The 14,794-nt window shown below is 36.2% G+C and overlaps 1 protein-coding gene across 3 annotated transcripts in view; it reads right to left on the bottom strand.

Moving 5' to 3' along the window:
- Window positions 1–14,794, bottom strand: part of Ahi1 (Abelson helper integration site 1) — a 150,254-nt gene that overhangs the window by 119,040 nt on the left and 16,420 nt on the right. For all 3 annotated transcript variants that reach the window (XR_005974495.1, XM_041653427.1, XM_041653426.1), the window contains exons 2-9: window positions 12,349–12,829; window positions 10,238–10,419; window positions 9,590–9,809; window positions 8,520–8,712; window positions 6,631–6,726; window positions 4,009–4,194; window positions 2,326–2,478; window positions 508–640 (exon numbers count right to left, since the gene is read on the bottom strand). Coding sequence is in view for 2 of the 3 variants with exons in the window: in XM_041653427.1 (XP_041509361.1) it covers window positions 508–640; window positions 2,326–2,478; window positions 4,009–4,194; window positions 6,631–6,726; window positions 8,520–8,712; window positions 9,590–9,809; window positions 10,238–10,419; window positions 12,349–12,659 (1,474 nt within the window). In the remaining variant the exon portion in view is untranslated. The remainder of the gene's footprint in view (window positions 1–507; window positions 641–2,325; window positions 2,479–4,008; window positions 4,195–6,630; window positions 6,727–8,519; window positions 8,713–9,589; window positions 9,810–10,237; window positions 10,420–12,348; window positions 12,830–14,794) is intronic.

The following is a 14,794-nucleotide window of genomic DNA, read 5'->3' as shown; positions in this document are numbered from 1 at the left end:
TCTAGACAATGAAAGCTAATGTCATTACCGAGATAAACAACTAAATCCAGAATATTATAATCCTGCTTTTCAAATCTCCCAAGGCTAAATAAAAAGCCTTTCTGCTGCCTTCCCTACCACAACGGGAGCTTTCTTTGAGGTCCTTCAGGATCACGTATTAGAATCTTAGCACATGGCAAAACTGCTGCCCTTTGTAATTCAGATCATGACGACTACCAGCTAAATCACAGTGGGCTAAAAGTTTCCCATGATACTCAACATTCTCCTTGTACTAGATGTGTATATTTAAAATAGACAACGTTTATAAAAATCCACCTCTTGGTTAAACAAATAACATCTTTCATTCAATCTTCTCATTCTGAATAGATATTATACAGTAACCATCCCTTTATTTTAAGAAATATGATTGATTTACTAGGAAATTGTTAAATAAGATTTCAGTTAACTAAAAACCCAATATTGATCACACTGAATACAATCGGGTCAAATAGGTAGCATCATTCTTACGTATAATCGGATATCCATCTCGGCTGGCACAGGCGGCTGCTAGTATTCTTCCGTTGTGGGAGAAACCAAGACAGAAACACCCTCGCTCTCCAGCGTTCAGTGAGAAGAGGTGCTTGTTAGGGATACGACAAGCCTAAAAAGAATTTATTAAAACTACATAAATTAGAAAACATTAAAATAAAATGACCCCATAATTTCCATTACCATAATTTCCTGCTAAAGTTCTTTTACTATAACACATAGGAAAAGAAAGACACGTACACAGAGTAATGAAAAACTATAAAAAATTATTCTTTTAGTACAGAATTGGTTTTCCATAAAACAAATTTATGTCTAATAGCACTTAAGTAATCTAAAGCACAAATAAACAATTCAGTATCTAATGCTCCAACACTATTATTGTTATATTGCTTTCATACAGCCACACTAAGAATGTTTTTCACCTCCTTACTCAATGATAACAGTCACTTTTCCTAAGGTCAGAAACATGTGAAAGCTACAAATGCCATGCATGTCCTAGTTTAAATTCAGGATTTAGGAATGGTCATCCTTGGCTTTTCTCTCCTAAAATAACCACCCACTGTTGCTATCTCCAAGACAGAGAGCCTTGCTTTCTCTGTGGTTTGAGTTATTCATGGTCACTATGGTCTGAAAATATTATGTGGGAAATTCAGTAATAAATGATTTCTAAGTTTTAAAATGTGTTCCATTCTAAATAGTGTGTTGGAATTCTGCCACCTCACATCCTACCCTGGATATGAATTATCTCTGGTTATTGTATCAGTGTTAAGCATTTTACTGGACCATTAGTGGTGTGGGAGAATGGTCTGTATTCTGTCAATTATATTTTAAATAAACGCTGAATTCCAGTAGTTAGGCAGGAAGTATAGGTGAGACAACCAGACAGGAAGTAGAGGTGGATCACTGAGAACAGGAGAATTCTGGGAAGGAGGAAGCCCATTCCTCTGGAGTTCTGGCCCAATCCCAGAAGAAGCAAGATATGACTGCCCCGCTGAATAAGGTACTGAGCCACATGTCTAACACTGATAAGAATAATGGGCTAATAATGAGCTATATAAGTTATAAGAGCTAATAAGAAGCCTGAACTAATGAACCAATCAGTTTATAGTTAATGTAGACCTCTGTGTAATTTCTTTGGGACTAAGCAATTGCAGGGAACTGGGCAGGACAGAAAACCCAGTCAATACATTAGTAGTTGATTAGCTGTTAGACTATCATGATATTGCAGTGTTTGTGTTCAAATGATCTGTATTTTCATTAAGGGTGGTACCAAAGCAGTGCTGCCAGCCAATATCAAAATACCAAGCTGTAAAAATACTTCCTTTAAAAGTGTAAGGATGAGAAAGCCTAGTTCTTGAGCTACTTAAGAAGATGAAGTAAGTACACACAGAGCCCTTATTGTATATCATGAACGTTGACATCACTACAAATGTCTTTCTTTAGCTATATTCATCACAACAGCCCTACAAACAGTTATTATCAGATGACTGTAAATATTAACTAAATATAGCTAATAAAGATTATTCAGATGGTCAGGTCAAGCTTACTGGATGGAGGAAGTTGGTGCCAGGAGCACGCTTTTAATCCCAGCACTCGGGAGGCAGAGACAGGCGGATCTCTGTGAGTTCGAGGCCAGCCTGGTCTACAAGAGCTAGTTCCAGGACAGGAACCAAAAGCTACGGAGAAACCCTGTCTCGAAAAATCAAAACAAACAAACAAAAAACAAAACCGCTTTTCTCAAATATTTTGTCAGAGCAATGGCAAATGAACAAATGCAAGCATCATCAACCCTCTCACCTGACCGGGGAGACGTTTCCACTTTACCACTTCCTTTGAATCTTCTAATCCAGGTTCTGTGTCTACTGAACTTGTGTCACGGTGGCGTTCACAATACACGGGTGTACCTTTTTCCTCCTGAAGAGCCATCATAGAGCGGTAAGATGGCTTTATCTATGTGTGTAAGAAAAATGAGAAAATGTTAAAAGTGCACAAACATGTTAAAGCCATGCACACTTGTGGAGGTCAAGTTGTAGGAATTGGTGCATTTCTTCCTCCACGGGGGTCATGTGGAAGTCAAGAATACTGTCAACAAGTTGTCATATTTTTAATGTACATAGTTTTTAAAGTACTGAGACAAAGCACATGTGGTGGCTCACACCTTTAATCCCAACATTTGGAAGGCAGAGGCAGATGGATCTCTATGAGTTAAGACCACCCTGGTCTACATAGTGAGTCCCAGGACAGCCAGAGCTACATAGTGAAACCCTGGCTTGAATAAAAACAAACAAACAAACAAACTTCATAAAATTAAAATACTGAGACAAATGGTATGGAAACCTTTTAGAAACACAAGCCAGAATTTTTTTTCATTTGTATATCATTCTAAATGAAATAAAAGTTATGTGAACTATTCTCCTATAATCACAAAGCTTTAGAAGTTTAGATAAAATAGTAGATTCCAATAGTAAAAATGGCTTTACTTAATTATTCTTATTTCATTATTTGTTTTAGTTTCTGATACAAGGTCTCATGTAGCTCAGGCTGCCTCAAACTTGCTATGTATTTGAAGTGAGCTGTGTATTCTATATTCCACTTCTGATGTGCCTGGAATTACAGCCCTTGCGTCTGCTTCTTCATAAATACCTACCTAATGTTATGCCATGCCTCTGATAGAACATGATTCTGTTAGCTTAAAAACAATCACAAAACCAATATCATAAAAAATCTGAAATTCTTAAAAACAAACCCTACGATCTGATGGATTTTATTTAATTCCATTTAGACCAATGCAAATCAATCCTGTGCTCAGAGCATACAAAATCAGCTACAGACTGTACAACTTACATGAAAGATTAATATAAAAAAGACATTAGCATAAGCTTTTCAATCTTATGTTCATTTAGAATGAGATCATTAATAATGTTCATTCATAGACAACAGAAGTAGAAATGCTATTCGCTGGTTAATAATATTTACTGATTCTAGTGTAAAATATGTAAATCAAGATCTGCAAAGTAAAGCCCAAGTATGATTTGGTTCACTACTAGTTATTATAAATAAGATGTACTGGGACACATTAAGATGTTCTTTATTTTCTGTGTGCCTCTATGGCTCATCTCCTACTACAACGTTGAGAAGTTTTGACACCTGACTACAAAGCCTAAAACATTTTATTTATTGCCCTTTATATGAAAATGTTTCCCAGTACCAACTTTCCATCTATTTATTTTCAACTACGAAATAAAAAATTATGCCAAAACAGTTTTCTTAACAGTGAAGTCTACTCCTTAAAACTTACAAGTTCATCTACTCTTTTAACTGTTATAGACTAAACACAGTCTTTACAGGATTCTTTCTGTTACAGAAACCTGTTAAAATCATTCTGAGAGCTTAGATCTTTAAATATGGAAAGTACATTAGATCATCCTTAATTTTGATAATAGAGGAGAGACATTTGTATTTACTATTAACTTAACTTACACAGTCTGGAACTTTCAGTCCTCGTACGGTTACGTACAATGTTGATGGATAACGATTTCTTGGACACTTGGACCACCATTCAAAAACCTCAACAACATTTGACTGGGACCGAGGTTTGGTGGGTGGGTAGTAGAGCTGGAGACGAAGTTTTGAATTGATGTTTGCGTTTCCATTGGCTCCCAGAAGCTTAAAACAAGATTTTATGTAAAACGTTATCTTTTTTGAAAACACACATTAAATAAAGCAATCACAGAGCCAGAAGCTTGGTTTTAAAAGACTAAAACAGGTTGAAATGGTTTAGATGTATAGAGAAAAAGGGAGATGAACCCAGCAGGAGGCACTTTCTGATCAGCATGGCAAATCTGAAGACATTTTCCAGCAGCACTCTTTTCGGCTGCAAAACTGCTGCCAACTGCTGAGAAAACATTTACATCATGGCAGCAGAAAAAGAGTGAGCAACAAACACGTGTTTGAAATAATTATGATGAAGAGGAAAGTACATATAACTCTACACAAGCATTTCTGCTTACTGTCAGTACTTTTTCTCTAGCAGTGCTAAAGATGAATCCTACTGAGGTCTTGCAGGGCCCCTCAAGTGCTCTGTTACTAAGCTATATCCCGAGTAAACTACCCAGGCTGGTCTTGAAATCTGGACTCAAGCAGATCTTGAGCTTATAACCCCCTCCCCGCTACCCCGCCTCAGCTTTCCCAGTATCTGGAACTACAGGACTACATTAATACTTTTAATGAATAAAATGGTATACACAAATCATTTTAAGATAAGTTAATTCAAACCAACCACTCTATTTTTCAGTATTTTAGTTTACCTTCTTTGAAAGGCCTATTTAAAAAGCCAAGTAAACAAAACAAGATAAGCAGATAAATGGAGAGTATTAGGAAAAGAACTTAGCAGTTCAAATGAAGCTTTCTTTTACTCCATAAAAGCTAAATAGGAAATGCCCTTGTAAGCACTGTGTCCACTGTGAATTTGAGAAGAAAGTTAGTGTTTTGCGGCAGTTCACGGAGTTTTCAGGTGGCTAGGACTGGAAGTAAGGCACCGAGGGCAGGGCACTTAGTGCTGTTGGCTAATGCAACTTGGAAAGAAGAAAAAAGAGCCAAGGAAGGCTCGGTGTAGAGTTGTCCCAAAACCTATGATGACCGAAGTGCCATCACAATGTGAGGATATCACATGAGACTGGCAAGTCCTTAAGTGTGACTCGTGTAACTATGGAAGTAAATATTTAATTATATTTCATTTGAATTAATCTGAGAAAAACATGATATGTGTTACTTATGGTTATAAACTCACGAGCCTAGGCAGATAATATGAGGAGAACTAAGAGACAAGAGGTAAGAGATTTTCCAGGATAGTCAAAGCTGAAATGTCCAGTAAGTAATTGTATTCACAAATCCGAAGAACAAGAAACAAAAGTGGGTTTAAGAAAACTGTATCCTTCAGTAGATCTTCAACCCTCCTGTGTGTCTGTAAGTGTGGGGAGAGAGTGAACATGAGAAACTCCAAGAGAATTATGTAACAAATTTAATACAACCATATACAGCAAATATAAAATAAAAACCAAAATTGCTCAAAGAATTAATCCAACAGAAACTACTGATAACTTTGTAAAGCTTGTAAGTTTTACAATGAAGAAAAAGACACATAGTATTACAAATGGGAAACACACAGAATCCATTACCCCTTATAGGATCAGAGATATGGACTCAAGAATTCATACCTTCTAGCAATGATTCAATATGGATGAATTAAGACTCATTTGATCTTTAAAAGTAAAAAATAAAATGTTGTGACGTAAGTGAGTAATTGCAGTTTATAGCTCATACAGCAGATATGTACAAAACTTAACACAGAAGAAATATGAGCAGTTCCTAGTAAACTGCTTTTGGTTTAAAATATTATTATTCTTCACAATGTTCTTTAAAACTTAATAATGGCTTAGACTCTCCCATCTATCCAGTGCTCATGTTATGGGGTAAGAAATTCAGGGCTGTTGGCTGAGCAATGACTGGCTAAGTAGTATCTCATAAATTGAACAAAGATGGCAGGAATGTATGTATCTTTGAGTACAGTATCTTTATGGTCAAAAAGTATAAAAGGTACACACTGGGTAATCAGCAAGTATTTCCGCCTCTTTTTGTTTTGTTGAGACAAGGTTTTCTGTGTAACAGCCTTGCTATCTTGGAACTCACTTTGTAGACCCAGGCTGGCCTTGAATTCACAGAGATCCGATTGCCTCTGTCTCTTGAGCAGTGGAATTAAAGGCATGTGCCACCAATCTACCTCTCCCCCCCTCATATGTTTTATGTGCATGTGTGTTTGCCTGCATGTATGTCTGTGTGAGGGTGTTGGATCCTCTAGAACTGGAGTTACAGACAGTTGTGAACTGCCATATGGGTGTTGAGAATTGAACCCAGGTCCTTAGGAAGAGCAGTCAGTGCTCTTAATCACTAAGCCATCTTTCCAACCCTATTTCAGACTCTTAATAAGTCTTGCTAAGACTTGAGTCAACAACTCGTTGAGACCAAAATGACTTAGTGAAAAACACCCAGTAAAACTTGGAAGAGATTATTTTAAATGTATTCAAAAAACAGGTGATAACATACCTTAAGAAATGCCCAGGCAATTTTCCGAAAGCCACATTCTTGGTTTTTAACCTCAGAGTTATTCTTAATTTCATTCATGCTTAAAAAGTCAAGAATCTGTAAATATATTTTAAAAATTATTTCACAGAATACTAGACTGTCTAAATTTAATATTCTCTATGGACACATTATCATCTATGTATTTAAAATGTCTACCTTACAAGGAATAAAAAATATTTATCTCATTTGCTTATTTTCAAATTAACTTATCCAACTATTGAGGATTCAATTTTGATATTAATTCCTTTTATTAGAATTTATTTCAAAGCACTAACCACCTCAAATATGATAACTATAGCAGTTAATCCAGTCTGACTCCTACATATTGTATAAATACTGAAAAGTCACACTTTTACCTCATAAATATACAGGGTCATGGCTGTGTCTGTTTTGAAGGTAGGGTTTTTCTTTGGATATGCTATGACTAGGCCTCTCGAGGTTTTCATCATATCTTTACCCTGCCTGCATATTAAATATCAAGGGGGTATAGGCAATCTGCCATAGATGGTATTCCAGATACTTGTTTGAGGATATCACTTTGAATTTAATAAATCTGATTAAAATAAAAAAGCTCAGTTGAGATAACAAATCTTTACAGAAGGCTGGGGATCCACCTCTCTGTCCTCTAGTGCTGCGACTGGAGATACATACCACTGGGCTTCACTTTTAAGTGGGTCCTGGGGAGCTGAACTGAGGTATCCATGCTGTGCAACAGCATTTTATACACTGACCCATCCCCCCATCAACAACATTGGTTTTATGCAAATTTAATGTTTTCTGTGCGTTCTTAAGTACATGCATGCATGGAACTACAAATGCAATACATTCTATTTTGCAAACAATTTTCATACAGAATGAAATGGATATCTATTTTTATGTTAATATATCAACATGAATATCATTTTAATGGTTACCTACTTGATCTATATATATTTTATTCTCTTAAATTATAAAAAAAGTATCAATAAATAGCAAATGGTAAGTTTTTATTAAAGTTCCTTGAGATACATTATATCCTTTAAAAACATAGCTTTGTATAAATCACACATAATGTAGTCACAGATCTATCAAAAACAGCTCTAAAAAAATCAATCATCAGCTCTGGTCATTGCAGTTTCTTGCTGTTCTCATCTTAAAATTCTCCAGCTTGGTTATATTGAATGAGTGGCTTTCTCTATTTCCCCTTTGTTATGGAAAGACAACATAAGCCAGACAAAGAGGAACATCATACTTTTCAGTTATTATGGGAAACAAACTGCCCATACAGACAGCTGGAGTGCCTTTAGGAAAATCAATGTCCTCGCAGCCCCCTGGCCTTTGCAGCTGAGAAAACTGGAACAAGTCAGCTCAAAGTCTGCCCATGCCACAGGGCTTCCTGACTGTTCTCCCCTTCTACTCCACATCTAAGAAGTTCTGGGCCGTTTTATCATGTGTTACATTGTATTTGCTAACCGATCTGCACATGCTTCTCTACTTTTCCAGGTTACATGCCTATATTTAGATAGTCTGATATAGTCAATGGCTTTGCTTTTGTGAGATGGATTCACAACGGAGGATTACAGTCAAATGGATGATGGCATTTGTGACTTCAGTTCATAATCACTGAGCTGATGTAAAGATTACAAGACATTCTAGAACAGTCCAAATGACTTAACTCCTAGCACTGGGAAGAAGCTAGCAAATGTGCCATCTCTGTTTCTAAAAGGGCTTCTCATTGGCTCCCACAGAGCATACTGCAACAATAAATTCCAGGCATTAAATTCTTACATTATCGCATTATAAAACTACTAAATTTATAACTCATACTTGTATGATATTTATTAAAATTGAATTTTTTCTTTAATCCATACCTCAAAGAAGAGAATGACTTTTGGACACTCATCAAACTCTCGAAGCAAATAGGGAAAATTTTCATTAAATATAATTTGTTCTTCCCATTCTGGAAGTCTTGATTTTAACTTTTTAAAGTCATATGGTTGAGTCATAATAGGAAGAATATAGTCCACATTGTCTTTTTCATAATAAGATGAAACAGGACGTTCACTGTTCAAAGACAAAGTTTCCATTACTACAATTCAATACACTTTTTTAGAAAAAGAGAGAAAAATGTATAGTCCATAAAAGAAGCAGAAAAATAGCTATAATGGCACAAAAGCAAAAATAATGTTCTTTAACATATAAAAACTATAAATTTTATTAAAAATTAAAATTGATGACATCTTACTACAATCTTGTATTATATTTTTTTCCTTTGGGTCACATAATTTATTATAATAGAAAATGAAAGGTATGAATAACCTTTAACGTACAGAGCTAAAATAGCAGCTACTTCAGAAGTTTAAATGAGTGCATGATAAAATGCATAACTCCAAATACAACTGTAAAAAAAGAACTCTTTTGCATCCTATTTTCTGTGTATATATTAACACAAGAAATTAAGTGGGTGTCTTTTGTTTTGTAATAATCTTAATGTTTTCCTCCCAATATCCTTTCAAGTAAATTTTATTTTGAATTAGTATAATCTAGAATAATGATTTATTTTATTGTTTTTTAAATCTAGACTTTCACACATGCATTCTCTCTAGAAATAACCTCAGGAGAAAACATAGTCATTACACATTTGCTCACCTCAGGTCCATATAAGACATTAATCTCAAAGGAAAAGCAGGAGGTTAAACAGTAGAACAGTCACAATATTTACAATGCAAATTTATGACCTAAATACTATGCTTGATAGACTTTCCACTCAAGACAGATGCACTTCCTCCATTTCCTCTCTAAAGTCAAGTTGAGGAATGCCTGTTCTCTAATACCAATCCACAGCTCTATGCCTATTAACTTTCAGTCATAAAGGGCAGCAAACAGGATTTCTATTTCAGACAGTTTCAACTTAAAAGTGGTTTAACTTTTTAAAAATTACCTGTCATCTTTCTTGACATATTGACCGGTATGCTCATCAACCACATGAATTTTTACCATTGGGTGAGAAATCATAAAATCTGCCTTAAGCCGATCAGTTCGGTGAATGTAAACCCCCATGACAAGATCATCATCAAGCAAACATTTGGGATGAACTGGACTGTCTCGGCTTGTTATTTCATGAACACCATCACTATTCATGTCTTCCTTCTCAACCAGACCTACGGCAGGGAAGAAACACCAGTGTCATAATTGCTCTCACGTTAGGTTTACACAGAATTCCTCTGACCATCTCCAGTGCCTTTCTCCGCTAACAACAGACCTTCCAGGGAACAAAAAGCCTCTGCCAGCTTTCATTCACCAATGTAACAATTTGCAGTTCTAACATCAGGGGCTTAAAAATTAAATTTTTATGTCACAAAGCAGCTACAAATCATATCCTTCTTTAGTTAAATTAAGTCAGGAACTATAAACTCATCATACAGACCCAGTTATTAAAAAATGAACACCTTACTCCACAAGAATTAAGATACACCAATAAGTGTAGGTTGACTTATTTTAAATTACATCCTTCAGTTTTCAGAACAAGTTTCTAGGGCCAAGTTACCCCACAAAGACACATAATTTTTATTTAATTTAGGCAACAAACCTGCTTTAGTCTTCTTTTTTGTCTTTTTGGGTTTGGGTTTTCTGGTCTCTGGCATATTGTTATCTCCCTTCTTGTCTGCTGAGCATATTTCCTCGTCAGGCTGAGATCCTGGAGTAGCCGTCTCAAGGGAACGTTCTTTCTTTTGTTCATCTGCAGCTGCATTATCACAGACGTCTGAGGTACTGCAAGTATAACCCAAGAATGAGCCATTATAAATGTGATATTTTTATAATTATTATTTATGTTATGAAAGAATAAATGGTAAATAGAAAAAAGAATAATATATCATCTTCCTCTTACAAATGTCATCATTTGGAATTTTCTTATATAAAAAACTAGGAACCATAGATAATACTTTCTACCTGATGAAGAGCTACATATCCTGGAAGCCAGCATAAACAAAGCTATAAATGCCACAGTGTACTCTCTGCACCAAGTAGACTCAGTCATGAGGACCATACAATTAGCCTCAGGAGCAAATTGTGATGCTGTCTAAAAGCAAATAAGCAAAGGGGAAATAAAATAGTATTTCATGATTACAAACCTGTATTACATGGGATTTCTGAGTATCCTCTTCCTGCTACTGACTAAATGATTAATGAGCAAATGTCTAAATCACTCAAAAAGTAGAAGAAAATCTCAAAGTTCGTTCTTAAGAAACTTTAGCCACACAACTTTTGATTTCTAGACAAAGTTCATTGCTTTTGATTTCCAGAGGCTGGTATATGACTACATTTTTCAGAAGTCTTGATTAAAATAAAATCTGCACCACATGCATACAGCAAGAAGTAACAGGCAGGAACAGAAACTGGCCTACTGGAGTCTGTTCATAATTTAAGAAGTAAAAATAAGCCTTTAAATAATAAAAATTAATTTTCAACATACTCAGCTATCTTTTGAAAAAGAGCACTGAGAAATAAAAAGATTATGTAAAAAGTATTTCATGTAGTTATTCCCAAAAACTATGCTACTTTTAATTTTTTTCTATTTATTTATTTATTTAGGTTTTTCGAGACAAGGTTTCTCTGTAGCTTTGGAGTCTGTCTTGGAACTAACTCTTATAGAGCAGGCTGGTCTCAAACTCAGAGATCCGCCTGCCTTTGCCTCCTGAGTGCTGGGATTAAAGGTGTGCACCACCACCGCCCAGCCAAAACTATGCTATTTTATCAGTCACAAAACACTACTCTTACAGGACAGTCACACTGGCATGCCACCATCATGTACGGCATAGTTTGAGTTAGACTTCATAAACTAGTTCTCATTTCTCGTGAGAACGTCTTCCTGTTTCCACACTAATGTGGTAATGACTCACAGTACACTGTGAGCAGCAGCCTATATGATGGCCCCAGCGGATCTTTGCTTCTTCATGTTCAAGTTTTTCAAGAATCCCACTCTATGACTACCTGCTGGGCCTCATCACCCAGTTCCAATAAGATACAGGAAAATGGATGCTATTTTTAACAGTTTCACTTCTGTCTTGCTATTACTCTGTCAGAACCTTGCCAATAGTTATCACCTTTGTAATTGTTACACAATGAACAAATGTTATTTGTATAACAAGGAAGAAAACATATCCACCCCAAAATCAAAATGAATTTGTGCATGTGTCTGTTTGGGTATAGGGGCTTTCTGAGACAGGGTTTCACCATGGTGCTCTGGTAGGTAGGTATCAAATTCACCATGGAATGTAGGCTGGCCTTGATCTTCAGAATCTCCTGCCTTGGTGTCCAAGTGCATCACATGCATGAAGCACCATACTCGGCAGGCCTGTTATTTCAAAAGTGGGTATAAGCGGGTAAATGTAGTCAGTGTGGAGCTAGACTGTTGGTGTTCTGGCTGAGCCTCTTACTGGTGCTGGGGCTTATACCACCCAGCTTCTTAGAAAAACAGGATCATCCCATTACTGCTTCTCACAAGGCCATGGTAAAATGATTCAGTGAGTGAATTCTTGTAAAGCTTCTAGCAATAGCAAACATAGTACTGCATAAACGGTCACAATTATCCCCTCGGTGGCTGTTACAAACGCAGCACTAACATTCTTTGTTACATTATAGTTTTCACTCAGAACTGGAAGATACTAGTGTGTGTTTCTATTTGTCAATGTGAAGTACCTCTTTTCGGGTTTAGATGGGACCGGGACTTTCTTCTTCTTCTTTTTTCTCTTTTCGCTGCCCAGTTTGTCATCGTGTAATAGAGTATCTGCAGGAAAATAAGTCAGCTGCTCTTTTAGTTTCTTTCTTATCTTCTTCTTAATCTCCTTCGCCATTTCTTCAGCCACCTGGAGCTGATAGGTGTCTGCCAGTTCCTCCTTCCCTTCCAGTTCAGTCTTTTCTCCTCCGTCATTTGCATCATCGCCTGCCTCTGACTTGGCACTAACATTCTGCTGTGCAGAATCTGCGTTCTCTGGAGTTTCTTGTTCCATTTCTCTTGTGGTCTGGCTAACTCTGATATGTATTTTCTTGCTTGCCTTCTTCTACACTAACATTGTCCTCTGAATCTTCAGCTTCTGATCACGTGCTCTTCAGTGCTCTAGGTTATTAGTGTTAATTTGAGTTTCTAATGTATCCTGAAGAGTACTCTTAGGGTGGCAGCCTAGGAGAATATACAACAAGAAAGGCTCAGTTCAGCATAGTTCAAGTGCTTAAAGGTAAAAATAAAGATTGATGCCCAACACTACTGAGACAATTACTTGGTTTTTTGTTTCATTTCGTTTTTGGATAGAATGGTGCTTCTCTTGAGCATCTGATGCACATTCTCAATTTAGAGTTGCAGACTTAAGATTAGAAATCTCTAAAAGTGATTTTAGATTAACTGAGTTAATTAATATTGATAAGAGTACTTACTTAAGGTCTTTACAGAAATAAATTAATTGTTCAGTTGCTATTTCCTTACTGGTAGAGTAATACAACATTTAATTTGGCTAAGATATGTTAGAGAAAACTCATCAGAAAGTTATAGATAATAAAAACATTTCAAGTTTCCCAAGGAAAAAAATGCATGGGTTATTAATATTGTGTCATAATAATACTCTCAAGCCAAGATTGTACAGAAAGGCCATCCTGCATTTTTCAACTATATCACTGAAACACTAAATATTAACTAGCAATTCAAGTGACAAATATAAACACATATCCTTCTGCTAAATTTACTTAAGATGAATTTTTAATAAAACAGCAACGGGCTAAAATTCATAAAAGAATGTTTCCAGTTAGAACGTACATTAGAGAAGTCTCAATCCTGAATATCTACGCCCCTAATATAAAAGACCCACTTATGTAAAAGAAATATTACTAGAACTCAAGGCAGACATCAAACCACACGCACTAGTAGAAGGAGACTTCAAAACACCTCTCTCTCCAATGGACAGGTCAATCAGACAGAAACCTAATAGAGAATTAAGAGAATTAATGGAGGTAATGAAGCAAATGGACTTAACAGACATCTATAGAACACTCCACCCAAATAGGAAAGAATATACCTTCTTCTCTGCAGCTCATGGAACCTTCTCGAAAATTGACCACATACTCGGAAACAAAGGAAACCTCCACAGATACAAAAAAATATCAGTGTCCACCTGTGTCTTATCAGATCACCACGGATAAAAGTTAGAAGGCAACAACAACGCAACCCCCAGAAAGCCGACAAACTCATGGAAACTGAACAGGCAACTACTGAACCACATTTGGGTCAAGGAAGAAATTAAGAAAGAAATTAAAGTCTTCCTTGAATTTAATGAAAATAAAGAGACAACATACTCAAACCTATGGGACACGATGAAAGCAGTGCTAAGAGGAAAGTTCATAGCACTAAGTACCCACTTAAAGAAAATAGAGAAAGCATACATTGGGGACTTAACAGCACACCTGAAAGCTTTAGAAAAAAAAGAAGCAGACATGCCCAGGAGGAGTAGAAGACTAGAAATAATCAAACTGAGGGCAGAAATCAACAAAATAAAAACACAGAAAACAGTCCAAAGAATCATTGAAACAAAAAGTTGGTTCTTGGAGAAAAATCAACAAGATCGACAAACCCCTATCCAAACTAATTAAACAACAGAGAGAGAACATGCAAATAAATAAGATCAGAAATGAAAAGGGGGACATAACCACAGACACAGAGGAAATTCAGAGAATCATTAGATCTTACTACAAAAGCCTGTATGCCACAAAACTGGAAAATGCTAAAGAAATGGACATTTTTTTAGATAAGTACTATATACCAAAGCTAAACCAAGAACAGGTGAACGATCTAAATAGACCTGTTAGTCGCAAAGAACTAGAAACTGTTATCAAAAATCTCCCTTCCAAAAAAAGCCCAGGACCAGATGCTTTCAATGCAGAATTCTACCAGATCTTCCAAAAAGAGCTAATACCTATACTCCTTAATGTATTTCACAATATAGAAACAGAAGAGTCATTGCCAAATTCCTTTTATGAAGCTACAGTTACCCTGATACCAAAACCACACAAAGACTCAACCAGGAAAGAGAATTACAGGCCTATCTCACTCATGAACATCGACGCAAAAATCCTCAACAAAATACTGGCAAACCGAATC

Source organism: Microtus oregoni, unplaced genomic scaffold, assembly GCF_018167655.1.
Source record: "Microtus oregoni isolate MIOR12 unplaced genomic scaffold, Mior012 000006F_ref0000085, whole genome shotgun sequence".
Classification (NCBI taxonomy): Eukaryota; Metazoa; Chordata; class Mammalia; order Rodentia; family Cricetidae; genus Microtus; species Microtus oregoni.
The sequence above is the reverse complement of the archived record's forward strand: the minus strand, read 5'-3'. Positions and strand labels throughout refer to the sequence as shown.